The 16229-nt window shown below is 40.5% G+C and overlaps 1 protein-coding gene across 1 annotated transcript; it reads left to right on the top strand.

Annotated features, from left to right (window-relative positions):
- Positions 1–3217: 3217 nt before the first annotated feature.
- On the top strand, positions 3218–15076 carry DLK1 (delta like non-canonical Notch ligand 1; the record flags this gene model as incomplete). The annotated part of the gene is made up of 5 exons (XM_082318627.1): positions 3218–3287; positions 4168–4231; positions 4696–4826; positions 9838–9979; positions 14335–15076. 5 exons carry the CDS (start codon positions 3218–3220, stop codon positions 15074–15076), a joined length of 1149 nt encoding a protein of 382 aa, XP_082174753.1.
- Between the last annotated feature and the right edge of the window lie 1153 nt (positions 15077–16229).

Genomic DNA, 16229 nt, shown 5'->3' with positions numbered 1-16229 from the left:
AGGCAAACAGGCACTTGGGAGTATGAGTACTCCTAGCCAGGACAGAATGTCAAGGGTTCCTTGCTGCTTCTAGATTTTCGGACTTTGCAAAGTTGCTTGCACACTGCTGACCAGAAGGTTCAAGCACTCTGTTTCTACATTCAATGTACAAAAAGAAATTCTCACCAAGCTTAAATTCTCAATCTCATTCCGCTTTTTCCAGTAGCTCAGTCCTTGAACATGTTCATTATTGCTGTCAAAGAATGCAGGATTGTTGTGTTCCATTTTCTTGGAAAAAATGAAATAACAATATCTCAGTCTCTGGATAAGGATTCAAGAAGACTGTTCTCTGGATTCAGTTGTTGCAGTCAGTGTCTTTGGTGGCCTGATGCCCTTGATTCCTGTAACAAGTTCCAAAGTAAATCTCCCAAGGTCCCAAGGTTTCTGTGAAACTGTCCATTTCCCAAGAATGACAGACTGTTGGGAGCTCACTCCACCAGCACTCCTCAACCTGTACTCACCACTCAAGTATTTTTAGGTGAAGAAGTGAGTACAATCGTTAACACCTTGAATGATCTCCATACACAGACAGTGATTACATGAGGTTCTTTACTTTCTGATTTCTAATGCAAACACCTCAAAAAAAAAAAAAAAATTAAGGTTATTCTCAGCAGAAATCACTAAGATCTGCCAGAACACAGCCACTGTAATTTTCAAGGACTATTGTGAAGACTATGGAATTTGGATCAGAGCATTTTTGGCAGCTAGGGAGCTAAGTAAAAATGATTTGCAGTTTGGTTTGCTCAGGTGGAAGGAAGGGAGAGAAGAAAATTAGTCTGGATTTACAGAACGCTAGGGTTTCTGTTTTGAAATTATTTTTGGATTAGTACCTGGAGAGATTCTGTTCCAACAGATTCTGGTTATGTTGGATAGACTCCACTCTAACAAGAAGGACTCTGACTAGCAGGTTTTGTTTAGACGACTCTTGAAGTAAGTAGAAAAGATGGGAAAATGGAGATTTGTCCTAATTTCAGCAAACCAAGAGGTACCCCCGAGACACAGAACAGTAAAAAGTAGAGTTGTTCTAAAAAATAGATTACTTTTGCCTAACAGTGTATCTATGCAAAAAAAATGTAAAAAGCCTGAAAAACAAGCAAGAAAAAGAGAGTACAAAAATTGACGTTTGCAATGGTGATTATAACATATCATATATAGGACTGTGATTTTCCTAATGATTTTTTCTTAAGATACCAGTTTTGGACAATACAGCTGATGTTCAGTAGTTAACTCAGAAAACAGAAGAAACATGTCATCATATGTCAGCGTATATATTTACAATGCAAATTAGATGAGATAATTTGACAGTGATGAGTGTACAGATAAAACCTATGAATTCTACAAACTCTCTACTCTTAAGGTCTGAAGAAAAAAGAATACAAGGAGAAATTTCTGACAGCTGTCTAGGATAGAAGGTAGAAAGATTAAAGCCTTCCTTTGACCAGTTGGTCAAGCTACTATAGGAATATCTGAAATCACAGAACATTTGTAGGCTTTTTAACTACCCAGGTTCTCTCTTGGTCAAAAAATGCAAACAAAAGTCTAACATAAAAAGGCTTCTTCATCACCAGGCACAGCACTTATGACCTAAGGGAGGAATAAACAACCATGGACCTGGGATAACCTGAGTGTAAACAAACAACTAAGAAAGAATAAAAGCAAAGTGAACAGACTAACAAAGAGCTGCTCATATTTACCCTAGAAAAGCACAGGCTCACAGAAGAGCGGAGTAAAGGATTGAGCAGTCATCATTACCACTCCACATTTTCACTTCTCTAGAGTGTCCTTCACGATATTCCAAGCAAGGCTTGGTCTGGTGAGTTATAGCGAAAGCTGTGATGGCAAAGTAACCTTTTCAAAACAGTAAGTAATGTTTCAGCAGTAAAAGGAACGCAAGACAAACAGAAAAGGCATGGAGGCAATCTGTGCCTATAGTCAGATAGGCACAGCTTATCTCAGGTATGAAAACTTTTGGAGAGCTTTGAAGAAGCAGTGTCTGCCTCTCACACCTTACTCCTAAGTGTTGTCTTTTAAACCACCCCTCATTCTCTTCTCTTCTGTCCTTTGCTTCCCCCATTCTTGGTTAAAACTACAAGTCAACATTAATAGAAGCAAACTTTTTCAACCTAAGTGACATCATTGTCTTCAAGTACCAGTAAATGGGCTATCTGAAGCTAATGTGTGCTTTCCAGTGTGTATATTTTCAGGCAGGTAATCTTGAATTAGCCCATTGTAATTCTAGAGAAAAAGCAGATGGTTGTAGAGTTTTCTTACCGTATTATAGGGATCTCTAGTTGCTTCACATAAGTGCAGACAAATTGGTAAATGAGGTCTGGTGGAAGAAAGCACTACAGCAAGCAGAAGAAAACAGGTCCCTCAGGAATCCTAAAACTCAGACATAACTTCCTTAAAAGCAGAAAACAAAGAGCAAGAAAAAATACAAAGAATACGAAATAGCCAGTCTATTTCCATAAGGGACAGCTCAAAGGAAGAATAAAAAGATAGAAAAGAGGAAGGAACAGTCACAGAATAAACTGCAGTATTAAAACTAACTTGTGGTGGAAGTAATGTTTCTTCTTGATCTGTTCAGTGTATAAAAGACTACTAAAGGTAGTGTTTGGGGTGGTTTTGGTTTGGTTTTTAGGGTTTTTTTGTTTGTTTGTTTGTTTGTTTTTTAATTCTTTAGCCTCAGAAACATAAAATGTTTTACCTTCCTTGCCTTTGCTGGGGTCTTCCCTCACTTCCCTGAGGTGAACGACCAAGGAGAAAAGTCTTCAGATTTCTGAAGACAAGCCCCAAATTAGCTCTTTGTGGACAGCCGGAGTAAGTTTTAACGAGATAAGAGGCGTGCTTAACATACCCCCACCAGTCCTCCCTTCTCCCGCGCCCTTCCAGATTTCCTCCCCTCGCCCGCGACCGCACCAGCCGGGGTGCGCAAGGCGCCCGCCTCCTCTCTCCGCCCCCGCGCAGGAGAGCGGACTCGGAGCGGCGGGGCTGGGCAGGGGCTGCCTCGCCCGGCGGGCAGGTCCCCTGCCTGCGGGTCGAGGGCAGGAGGGCCGGGAGGAGGCGGGCAGCCCTCCCCTCCCTCCCGTCCCTCCCTCCTCCCGCAGCCCGGCGGCGCTGCGGACGGGGGGCGCCGCCTTCCCGGAGCGGTGCGGAGCGGCGCGGAGCGGCCCCGGCCATGGGGCTGCGCGCCGCCGGGCTCATCGGCTGCTGCTGCCTGCTGCCCCTCGTCCTCCCCGCAGCCCCAGGTAAGGCCGGCCGCGGGGAGCGCCGGAGGAGCGCGGCGGGAGGGTGGCGAGCGGCCGGCACCCCGGCGTTTGCCGCGGGGAGCGGCGCGGTGAGGGCGGGCGAGTTGGGAAAGTTTTCGGAGTTTGCCGGGGCTGGGCGGAAAGCGGCGGCCGGAGCCCTCCTGCACTCCCCCGAGGGCAAAGCCTTCCCCAGCGCTCCCTCCGGCCGAAGGCGCTGGTGGGCTTTAGGAAGCCTTTCCTTTGCATCCGACTGAGTGCATTTCTCCTGCCATTTGCGTAGGATGTCAGTGGCTCACGGTGATATTTCGGAGGAGCACTGCTTGATGCAAATACTTGAAACAAACAAAAAATGTGACTGAGACCGCTTCTACTTAACTTACGTTATTAATGCGTGATTTAATGAAAATGGTGATTTTTTTTTTTCATCCGACGTAGGGTTGAAATGAATTCAACACTTTTACTGTAAGTTGTTTTAAAAGGAATTTCTTTTCTGACTAAAGGTACTTATGTGTTTCAAGTAGTTCTGAAACAATGCATTTGGAGTGACGTGAAATGTCATACATGGATCTGTTCTGAAATTTCCCTTTTAAAGTGGTGTGTAGTGATATTATACACTTTGCATATGCTAAAGTGACTTTGTATTCTTTTGCAGTTAATTCTTTATGTCGTTGCACTTATCCTATAGGAACACTCTGTAACATGCTCCAGATTAAGTTCATTTAAAAATTGATGTTGCAAAAAAACATGTATTTGAAGAAAAAAATCAGAACTTTATGCAGTCTGGGTTCTTTTAAAACATCAGTAATGTGTATAGAACATGATAGGATTTTTTTCTAAGTGCTGATTTTTCTGGTTTGATATTATAAATCTCTTCTTCCAGGCGTGAACTGTAAAACTGGCTGCCACCCTGAGAATGGATTTTGTGAATTTCCCAGTGAATGCAGGTAAAAAGATCTGTCAGACAGGGCTATTAGCAGAGGAACGGACGGCTTCAATAATTCATAGTCCTAGTAAAACAGACAAGCTGAAATGATTTGCCCTCTGAAAATATGGAACTGTAATGAAACAGCACTCTATTAGGATACTGTAACTGGAATCATAGAGCATAGACATCTAAGTGCCTTTTTAGTCTACTTTCTCCAGTAAGAAAAGTCTTTGCATTGATTAGCATTTATTTCTTTTATTCTTATGGAATGAAACAGTTTTCTTCACATAAACTGCTTCTAGTATCCCAGAAGCATGGGTATCTTTTTGTTTTGTATTGATGGTATCTTTTTGTTCAAATGTGCTGCATAGTCCAGTTTTGTATCCGAAAGTTTATTTGTTGTGCCTCGAGAAGGGGAACATCCTTGTAACTATATTTATTAAAAATAAACTATGCCTCTGTCTTGTCTTTTATCTCTTTCAGGTGTCAACCTGGTTGGCAGGGTGCTCTTTGTAATCAGTGTGTTCCATTCCCCGGGTGTTTGCACGGCAGCTGTGCCAAGCCCTGGCAGTGCATCTGTGAGGAGGGCTGGGTTGGCAGCCTCTGTGACATAGGTTTGCGCATCCTTTCCTGTCCTTGAGCAAGTGAGGTGAAACAGCCCCATCTGGTGCTGGAGACACGGAAAAGTCCTTCTGGATAACTCATTTTTAAAGACTAAATGTTAGCGCCAGATAACAATAAGGGGATGCTGGGCAGCAGTGTATAAGCCTGAAACTTTTATAATCATTTAGGCAGAAGCATGCAGTATCTTTTGTAACTGGGCATATGTGCAAGCAAACTGTGAATTCATCGTTCTGTTTTAAACATTGATCATTGTGGACAAGGCCAACAAATAACTGCTCCCTTCTTGTCATATAAGCCTTTTCTATAAAAATACAAGGCGTCTTGTATATATTAAATCATTTGAAATATTTACCTGACACATTATGTATATGCTACTTTCTGTTCAGAAAGATGTGAGCATAACACTTAATACGTCTTGAAAAGGAAAACATTGTGCTTATTTCTTCCTTTACTTAACCCAGTGATGACTCAGTAGAGTAGCATTAGTATAACTGAGAAAAAGGTCTGCCTGAACAGGCTGCCACTTCCCTCTCAGATCTGAGGGGTAAGCACAGCTCTTGTGTGCACTCTCTCACCCCTTGCCAGTCAGAATGAGCCAGCTTAGCATAAGCAAGCTGAAGAATTGGCCTTTGCTGAGCTGGTTTATTTTGGCTGACACAGGCAAATGTTCAGCCAAAGAGATCTGAGGCTGCCGAAACCACATGAGCATCCAGCAGCATGTGCCTGTTCAGCCCACATAGCTGCAGCTGGAAGAGGACAGGTGTCCAGGGCCTCATTCTCTTTGCAGGTCTTTGAGGCTTTTGTTATACAGCTTATAATTTATAGAGTATGCCTATGTTCTGCAAATGAATACCCAAAACAGTAATTAATGATGGCACAGTTTGAACTCGATAAAATTTTCAAGATGACTAAAAGACTCAGAAGATTTCAGGTAGTTCACATCCTTGCAGTGACATGGAGCTTAGTGCAAGGTACTCAGGTACTCATTTAGCTTCTCATCAGGTTTTGCAGCCTGTACTCACCAGCTGCACACCTAAGTATAGACAGGCTTCTTAGTTTAAAGCTAGTCCTGGTATGTTTGCAGGAGCTGCGGTAGCAATGGTGCAGATGTGACTATAAGCTCTCAGAGATGTTGTTCTGGACACATCTCACAGATGTGTTGGTACCTGAGACAGCCACCTAGATTCTCATTTCAATTAGCGAGGAGGAATGAGTCCCTCTGTTTATCTGTGATCTACAATCATAGATTTCTAAAACTAGACAGAACAGCCCCCCACTGCCACATTAGGAGGCTCAGTTCTATTGCTTGTCAAAGGCTCCAAAGGACCAGATTTTTAAAGGTATCATCTTCACATCTAAAGATTCCTGTAAATTAATATTAAGTTTTTCAGACTGGGCAGAGTTTTAAAAGCCCTAAGTACCCAGCTGAATTTCTAAGTAATATCTTTGCAATTCTGACCCTTGCAATGTTTCCCTCTTGCAACTGGTACTTAGGATGCAAAACAATGCTTTGGAAATTGTACCCATATCTTTATGGAAAAATATTATTTTAATACATAGTCATTAAGATAGTTCTGTAATACGAAAAAGGTATCCCTTGCTTAAGTTCAGAAACTATTATTTCTCTCAACACTCAAGAGTCATCTCAGAGTTGTCTTTACCAATTTGAATCTAGATCCCCATGAAGAGCTGCAAAGAATATTCAGCCTAAAAGAAAACCATCTTTTCATCTGCAGGGACATGTTATGTTGACGGTCTTTCATCTCAGTGGATTTACCTACTCTAAATGCATTTTTTTGCCACAAGGGATCAAGAGAAGGGTCCTCCTTTTCTTGCTGCTGGAAGGTTGCTGCAAGTTGTTACCCTGAAACCTCAAATGGGGTAATTGCTCAGCCACTGATGTCATCACCCTCTGCCAAAAAGTTGGTGTCAGGTTCCTGGCTGTATAAAGTCATTACAGACTGCTATAACTCATTAACAGGTACCACTAAATGAAACTTGATCAGGTTAGGAAAAAGGAAGGCTTCTGAGGTCTCCTTCTCTTTTGGGGATCACTGGCATACACACATAACTGTTTTTTAAATATGGAAATACAAACCCATCAATTTCTTACCATAAAGCACCAGACTCCCTGCCTCTCTCTTCTAGTACTGAATTTTTGTGTCCAATGAGAGCAGGCCACAGTTGTTATATTTTTCATGTGCATATGACATTAAGTGCCATTTTTTAGCTACTGGACACCATTTTTAGCTTCAGGTGTATAATCAAATAAGGCATTTTAGAAAGCTACATTTGTATGGTTTTTGTGGAGATTGACAAAGGGTCATAAGTAATGCAGTTTTGGCATTCTCTTGAAATTCTTCCTTTTTGCTGCTATAGAAAGTGTAATATTTGCCAGGGAATTTCTGGCATAGACACTGCTTTAGTGTTGGCAGCTGTGAGCAAATGCCAACTCACAAGGATGGCAAAACTGGGAATGGAAAACTGTGAAAGGGTCTGAAGTTCATTTGGCCACTACTCTAAACACCTGAAATATTTGTAAAATACAGATATAGTCTCAGCAGCTTATTTGCCTGCTAAGCATGGGAGGAAAAAAGATGATTAAGAATGGTGGTGTTATCTCTTTTCCTGTTTTCTAGAAAAGTTAGTGTATGGTCTCCGTGGCTTGGATCATTGAAGTTCCTTTCTGGAGTAGTTTTAGATTATCAAGTGCTTTGCTAATGCCTCTGACTGTGTAGCTGTTGTTTTTACTATGGGCAGCCTGGTTCTCAGTTCAGGACAAGAATGACCTTCCCAGTAATTTATAGGCATGCAAATTATAGGTCGGGATTGATCTGCTGTAAACATGTAGGCCAGGATGAGTGGTATCATTTATGGCTAGTATTGCAGTCATGTGGACAGACATGGCACTTAAAGAAAGAAATCTATGAGTTGGTATTATTGTTAACAGTGCTGGTTAACCTCTTTGCAATGGAGTGCACCAGCCTGCCTAACTGAATGCCATGGCATCTTCTCATCCTGTGGAAACACAGCCTTGAAATCAGGTATATGAACGGCTGGAACCAGGCTGCACAGCGCAGGGCTTCCCTCTGTGGCTGTCTGAGGTACACTACACAGTACAGGAGCAGGTACTACGTCAAACACTGAACATAACAAAGGGAAAAACAGTTTAGTCAATTTATTTCCAGGAAAAAATTACAGCCCAATCGGCGTATATGATCCACCTTGCTAAATCACATCAGTCACCTCTGTCATCTTGTCATCTCTGGCTGTGCCTGTACAGTCATATCAGTGGGCCCCTGACCTCCCGCTTGAATCTTAGCCTCAATTTGGCTAAAAAGCCAACACGTGGTATGAGGTTGGAGTATACTGTGCTACATGTCACTTGACTGCTTTGCCAAGGGCACGTGTTGGTAAGCTGTCATCAAAGAGTACAGGTGGAGCCTGTAAAGCCCGTGCTAGGCATGCATGAGACAGGGTCTAGAAATTCTGCTGTGACATAGACTACTACTAAGCATGCCTTCCTCACAAAAACACTCAGTGATTGCTTCATGTACTGCAGCATGACAACTTAGTTTTATACAAATATTAATTAATTTATTGGCAATGGGATTGTGGCCATCCATAATATATGTGTAAATGTACAGTCCTCTTTTCAAGTTCTCATCTCAGACTCAGTTATCACTTGAAGCAAGTAAATCAATTGGTTGTTGGCCTTTTGAGAGGTAAACTAGACAAAATAGAGAAAATGGGCTATTTGGGGCTATTTCTGTATTTATGTTTTAAAAGGATATGTTCCTACAAGCTTTTAAGTTGTGTTTTAAAATTAAACCCTTGACACAAATTACTGACAGTAATGTATGTGTATATGTGTTCATATATATATATATATATGCACATACTTATCCATATGTATTTCAGAGAGTTTCCTTGCTCCTGCATTAGAGTTCATGCTTTATTAGCTGCCTTTAAAGCCTGTGAAAATAGGTGGCAAACAACACTGCTCCAAAAAGCATTCGAGGTTATTTTGGTCCTTGTGAAAATTGGAGCCTACGCTCAAAGTGCATGCAAAGTGGTTGTCTTGCAATGAGAACAGGCTAATACATTAGAAAATAGAGCCTCTTATCCAGGGAAGATTGTATTTGAAAGCTAAGGCTGTTGAAATGTTTTGCTATGGGTAAAATTTTGCAGTACTTCATGATATCATCTAACATTCATGTTATGTTGTGGGAAGTAAAATATAAATGCCCTTAAATCCCTTTTCATCTTCTTAGAAAGTGTGTGTGCACATGAGCATGTGAGGCATCAGATAACCTGCAGTCAGCACTTCTCTGCAGCTGCTCCATTAGTTGGCTAAAATATGCACTTGTTTGTTTATTTATTTTTAATTATTTTAAAAATTCAGTAATGATTTGAGTGGGAAGTGGCTCAGCAGGGAAATTGTAAAGAAAATGAGATGTGTGACTTTGGGTCCAGATGTCATACAGCTCTCTCTTCTGGTACAGTTATGTAAGGGCTGGATGCAGCCCAGCCAAAAGATGAAATTTTAAGAGATTTTTGTAACTTGCTGATCTCTGTTATTATGAAATGTTTGTTCATAAGCACATAATGATAGGCTCTTGGGCTGGGAGCAGGGAGAATTCCCAGTTCCTGATTGCTTTATCAGAATTCAGCTCATGGAGAAGCCAAGGTTGTGAAAGTATGACTAGACTACGTAGTTCTTTCTCCCCTACTATCAATATTTTATTGATAATACTACTTATTTATAGACTGGAACAATTCAAATGTATTTTACAAGTGGGAGCGAGGAAGAGAGAAACAAGCTGAAACTGCTTGCAGTAGTTGAACAATCTGAACTCCATTTTAACAGAGGGAGGAATAAATCAGAATTTATAAAATGCAGGATGAAGGATCATTAAAGCTATATTTTATTTGAAATACTATTTACTATTTACTGACTTTTTCTCATTAGGTTAATTGAGCCCTGTTTTTTTTAAACAGATATTCACCCCTGTTCTGCAAAGCCCTGCACCAATAACTCAACATGCATAGAGACTGGCGATGGAGGATATATTTGTCTGTGTGCCCAGGGATTTACAGGAAAAAACTGCCATCTCAAAAAAGGACCCTGCATTATTAATGGGTAAATATTGATTTCTAACATGAGTTTAAAATCCACACTCATACTGACTATTATTCAGAATTCTTTGCTAAGCAGAAGTATCTCTGTGCTGAAATATATAATGCTTCTGCTAGTTGCTGATATTTTATCAAACTTTACAAATCTGATCTGTTCATATTGTAGATTTACAGACTACCAGCATGAGTTGTGTGCATAATTTGAGTACTAAAAGTGATAATTTCACATTTTGTTTTGGTGAATTCATGCCTTCCCATGACTTTAGTAAACAAACTTGAAGTAACCTCCCATCCTGTGTTCTCACCTGTAATGAGAGATAATTGTGTATAGAAACCATATACTGTAATAAGAACAGTAGCCAACACACAAACTGTCTGCACAAAAACATCTAGTCCACCAGCCTGTCATCTTTCTTAACTGACATAATGGTATGTCCATGGTTTACTGAAAGAGATAATCTCACTTGCACAGGGTGTGGGAGGCCATTGCTCTCCATTCTTTATGAGAAGTGGTACATTAGAAACAGCACTGCCAGCAGGTTGACGGAGGTGATCCTTCCCCTCTGCTCAGTCCTGGTGAGACACATCTGGAGTGCTGGGTCCAGTTCTGGGCTCCCCAGTACGAAAAGGACATGGACATACTGGAGTGAGTCCAGTCAAGGACCATGAAGATGATTAAGGGATGGGAACATCTTTCCTATAAGGAGAGGCTGAGAGCTGGATTATTTAGCCTGGAGAAGAGCAGGCTCTGGGGGAACTTACCCATATGTATAAATACCTGATGAGGAGAAGCAAAGAAGATGGAGCCAGACTTTTCTTAGAGGTGCCCAGTGAAAGGGCAAGAGGCAATGAGCACAGACTGAAAAACTTTCAGCAGTATCACTGGCAGAACTAGTTGAAAAAGGATGACCTTTCAAAGTTAAAAAAAAGTAGATTGGTGTTTTTGTTGAAATCTAGAACTATCTGCTGTCTTCCAGCTCATCCAGGATCTGATCCCATAAGCACACAGAATGCCTTTCTGGTGGATACAAGCTTGGTAAAACTATCACCTTAAAATCACAGTTTTCTTTTTGGAGATTGCTGCCTTTCTCTCTAGCTCCATATTAGTACCCTCTGGTTCTCTTTTTGCTCAGCAATAGATAATTATGAATATTCAGATCTACCTTATGACTAAATCTTCCTGAAGACTTGTACACTCTTGTTTAAGGAACATTAACACCACTCACTGGCACGAATTGACATTCTTCAACTTTATGTCAGTGGAATATTTTTGCCATTTCTTTTAATTGGAGGATAGTCACACAGTTCTGTCTGGGTTTACTTTCAGCATCTAAGATAACTGCTCTGATTTGCCTGTTTCACTTCTTTGACAATGGGAAGATTTAAGTTTCTTGCAAGTGCCTTGAATGACATCCAAGCTACTTGCCTAACATAGGGGATGTGAATAGCTTACTTTCTCCAATTTTAATCTGCAGAGCAAATATTTCAGTAATTCAATGCGGACATATATTAACTATCTCAAAGAACAGGTGAGGTACAGTATCAATGAAATAACACAGATTAGTTCCATGTACTTCATTAAAATCCTCAAGTTTTTAAATTGCTGAAACTACATTTTTGTGATAGTGCTCTGTGTTTGAACTGAATACTCATGAGCTAGTCTGGAAATCATGAACAATTTTGCTTAAGGAAACAACATACTTGAAAGAGCAATTCGTTTTCTCTAGGAAGCTGTGTCTTTTTCAGGAAAATGAGCAGCAGGCTCTGCAAATCTGCTTTTAGTTCAAAAAGACAACTGTTCTCAGCATAAGCATATCTGTATCTGCTAATACTTCACAGTCCACCAGAGAGTGCACCTCGCATCCTGGAAAGAAACCTCATCATATGACATCATCTCATTCACATCTCACTTCCTCTCAGTTCCTCTCTACCTCATTGGTAATGTTAACAATGATGATATTACTAAGCATTGTTGCTGGCTCCTTAGTTAATATTCACAGATGGAACCAAGACAATTCACAAATTAAAGTGATTGTTCTAGTCTGTTTACAAAATCAGGCAGATGTATCTGCATTAGTGACATCTGTGTGATGTTTTGATGTTTTGAAGTTTTGCTCTGAAGCAGAGCAACGAGTGGTACTTTCTAAAAAGAAAGCAGAGTATTTAGAAAACAAAAAGTAGTACGTCCATGTTTCCACAACTAGCCCTTTATGTAGCACACCTTGCTGAACACATGTTAAATGCCAAGAATGCAAAGTAACTGAATCTATTCAAGGAGATCAATATTAATACCAATACCTTATTTATTGAAACATATTAAAATTAGGCAAATGCAACTCAGTGTTAGTGATAAATAAAGGATACATTTTCAAAATTCTGCGTATTTCCCACTAGCTGTTTTTTGTTTAAATTGTTTACACTTCTGAAAGATTCAGAAAAAAATTTTACACTTATATTCTTCAACAATTTCTTCCCATTTCCCTACAAAGTACTGTAATTTGACCTGTCCATGAGGGTTCAAACTTCTACACATTGCCATATCAAAAACAGCTTGTCAGATTTTCCATGGGAATTATAAAGCCAAGGGAGGGTGCTAGACTCTCCAAGACAGGCCATAACCACTCATTTACTCAAGGACTGTACAGCTACAGCTTCTGTATTTTGCTTAAAGCAGACACAGTGGCTAGTGATTGTGGCAAAATTCCCTGTTTGCATGATCACCTCAAGTTGTCACCAACAACTGATAACTGCTATGTCAAATTCCAGGAATAACCACACCTTTCACTTTACTAATACTGCTTCTGGACTTCCAATTTGTTCTTTCAGTAGCCTTTTTTTCCAGCCAACATCTACAGTGAAGGACAATACAAGAGGACAGAGCAGTTTATGTGGAAGCAGCAAAAAAACAGGCAGATGATTCCTCTACCACGATATTCAGGCTCTCCTGATGGGTGGCCACCTGTAAAGCCAGAGGTGCTTGGGGTAGTCTCTATCATAGCTACTCCCAGAGCAAAGTCTGGGCATTTGAGAAGCTCAACCTTATCGTGACCAGGGGTCAGGGACCATTTGTAGTCAGGAGCTTATATCTCTTTCACAGTCATCTCACTCAGACATCAGCAGATCTCTTAAATCTCTGCGTCCTGCCATGGAGATCCACAATGGCCAATTGCTACTGACCACTGCATATGTGAAATGTCAGCATTCACGAAGCTGTGATGTTCGTTACCTCTGGGACTTTCCCCTTGAAGTGTAATACTTAAATGACTTTTCAACTGTGTCTTGGTACTATGCTGTATGTCTTCAGAGATTTATAAGTATTAGGAAACAACTCTGTTGTTGTCAGAGAGGCTTGTAAGCTTTACCAAGTGTTATTCATTTTTAGAAGGTAAGTTTTAAAAGCTTTGTTCATATGTCATAAACTGCCATGAAAGTGGGTTTTGAGATTTATTTGTAAACCTGTTACCCAGAGCCCCTTTTCTGCCAACACAGCCAGTTGAAAGACCGAGTCCACATTGCATAGCTCCACTGAATTGGCACATTTGTGCCTTTCTGTTGATGAGTGGCCCTATCTTTTGGCTTTACACTCAGTAAGGCACAGTTACATTGCAAAGGTAAAAAAAGGTGTCTCAGTGAATTTACATCACTTAAAACATAGTATTGGGCTATTAATTATTAAGTTCTTAAAGAGTTTGCAGAAATACTTGGTTTCCTATGGTCCTGTCCTCACCTTACAGCTGCCTTTGCCAAGGCTGAAACTATCCCATTTATATTTTTTATTATAATTATATTTATCAAAATTTTTGGCTGAACAGCAGTTTGTAGGAAAGTATCTGTTTGTCTCTAAATTTTTTGCATGTGATGGAGCACTGGAGAAGCAGAATAAAAACAACCAGCTTTACATCTAGCTGCTATGGCAGAGTGTTTTGCTTTGCCAATAAAATGCATAGATTATCTTATGAAAAATCAGGTGGAAAAGAAAGCCATGCTGCTAGTGTCTTTGTTCAGTCTTGTCTGAATAGTTGCTCAGCTAAATAGCTCTAAGCATATGAAAACACTGGGAAGCTTAATTTGAATAAATGTTTGAAATAATTTAAAATTCCTTCACGGCTCTTCAGGTTGAATTTATATACTGGTGTATTAATCCTGCCCGAAGGGTCGGCAGAAGATGCTATAATCTGTATTGACAGAGCTGTTGAACAAACTCATTCTTGATTCAACTTCATTGACTTCAGTGGATTTGCATTTGGAATTGGTTCTTATAAAGAAAACCAGCTCCTTTTATTGGATAAAGTGTTTCCTAATAGCTTCTTTCATTGGACTTCAATTCAATTCTGTCTATGTGTTTGTTATCTGTTCTAGCTCTCCCTGCCAGAATGGAGGAACATGCATTGATGACAACGGTTTTGCACCACATGCTTCCTGTCTGTGCCCTTCTGGTTTCACTGGCAACTTCTGCGAAATAGATAGAGATGACTGTGAATCCAACCCATGTGAAAATGGAGGAACATGTACAGATATTGGTGTGGGTTTCAGCTGTTTTTGTCCCCATGGCTATACAGGAAAACTCTGCAGCAGCCGTGTCATATTCTGTGCAAGTGGCCCATGTGAGAATGGAGGGACGTGCAGTGAACATCCCCAGGGAGGATTCGAATGCATCTGTAAACCAGAATTTGTCGGTGCGACCTGCAGACATCCCAGCAAAAACACAAGCCTCTCTGGAGTGACTATGGAGACAAAGCATATGCAGAATTACAAGCCACTCCCAAAAGCTCATCACAGATCAGTGCATCATCAACAAGAAATCCTGAAAATAACAATGAAAGAAACAATCCAAAATGCAGATCCCTTGCTCAGTAGAAGCCAGATGATATGTTTTGTTGTACTGGGCTTGCTTACATGTCTTGTTGTCTTGGGTACAACCGGGATTGTGTTTTTTTCAAAATGTGAAATGTGGCTTGCTAATGCCAAATATAGTCATCTCCTACGCAAGAAAAAGAACTTTTTTCTGAAATCTAACAATGGGGAAAACCTCTCAGTTAATATAATCTTCCCGGAGAAGATCAAATTGACTAATTACACTAAGAACTACACTGCCATCTAGGCCCTTGAAAGCCGAGCAGCAATTTACAACTTTCCATAGCAATATGTAAAGTAGATTGAACTTATTGCCTGTGATTGGCCTCAGTGTTTGTGGGTACATTTGCTGTAGCTTATGCTGAGTGATAATGAAGAAATATAATGTATCTGTATTGCTAAGGATTTTTTCATTCCCCAAAATAAAAGTTAACAAAAAAAAGGATTAAAGAGCAGGGAATGTTAATTTGATTTCCTTTCAAGGCAGCTATTTTTTGTAAAATAAAAGGTAATTTACCACTGGAACTGTATTGCAGCTTTCTTGTCCTGTGCATAGTTTATTTGGCAAATACGGTACCTGTAAATTACTCAGTAATGTTTGGGGTTTTTTTTTTAATAAACAGCAATTAAGGGCTATACTGGTTTATTTTTTCATTTCTAAATGTTACGCTAGAGCAAACTCCACAACAGGTGTCCCTGCCTAATTTTTCTGTTATCTGTTGTAAGGACTTCAGAGATTGCGATCAACAGGAGCACATTCACACTGATGTCTCACCTATCCAGTCAGTTTTGCCATTTTTACATGCTTATAAAATAGATTACTCCTTCTATAGAATCTAATAGTGATATTAATTGCAGGTTAAAGGTCTCTGTTGCTTGTGATGCTGCCTCCATAAATTGTTCTATTTACCTACCAAAATGTTAAAAAGGTGTTCAATGTCTTTGGACATGCTTTCTTCATAGAGACCTGGTAAAGATGTGAAAGATCTGATCCCAACTTTTCTATAAATATTCCTCAAGGAACTCTGCCAAGAAAAGTATCCTTCACGCCCGTGTCATGGGGAGAAATGAAAAGATAATGTGTGTCACCTGAAAGAGGACAGTTGCTTTTAACTCTTCATTTCTGCTTTTTCTCTGTCATATATCAAGGAGAGGACAAGAGTTTCAAGAATCAAAAGCAGCACTGGCAAACAGGTTCATGAAAGCCACAAAATCGTTAGGGGCCTGAGGGCACTAATAGGTCTTAAAGTCCCTGAGGAGCCTCACCTGGGGCCCTCACGCACCCCCTGCCCACGGGCCCATTTCAGGTCAGCCCAGGGCTGCTGTTCCTGATCTAAGCTATGCTGTAGGAGTGCTGGTCTCCACCTCTGCCTGCTGGATGGACCTCAGATCGGTACTAT

Source organism: Platalea leucorodia (genome assembly GCF_965183815.1).
Source record: "Platalea leucorodia genome assembly, chromosome: 7".
NCBI classification, from domain to species: Eukaryota; Metazoa; Chordata; class Aves; order Pelecaniformes; family Threskiornithidae; genus Platalea; species Platalea leucorodia.
Note: the sequence above shows the minus strand (reverse complement) of the source record. Positions and strands in the feature narration are given on the sequence as shown.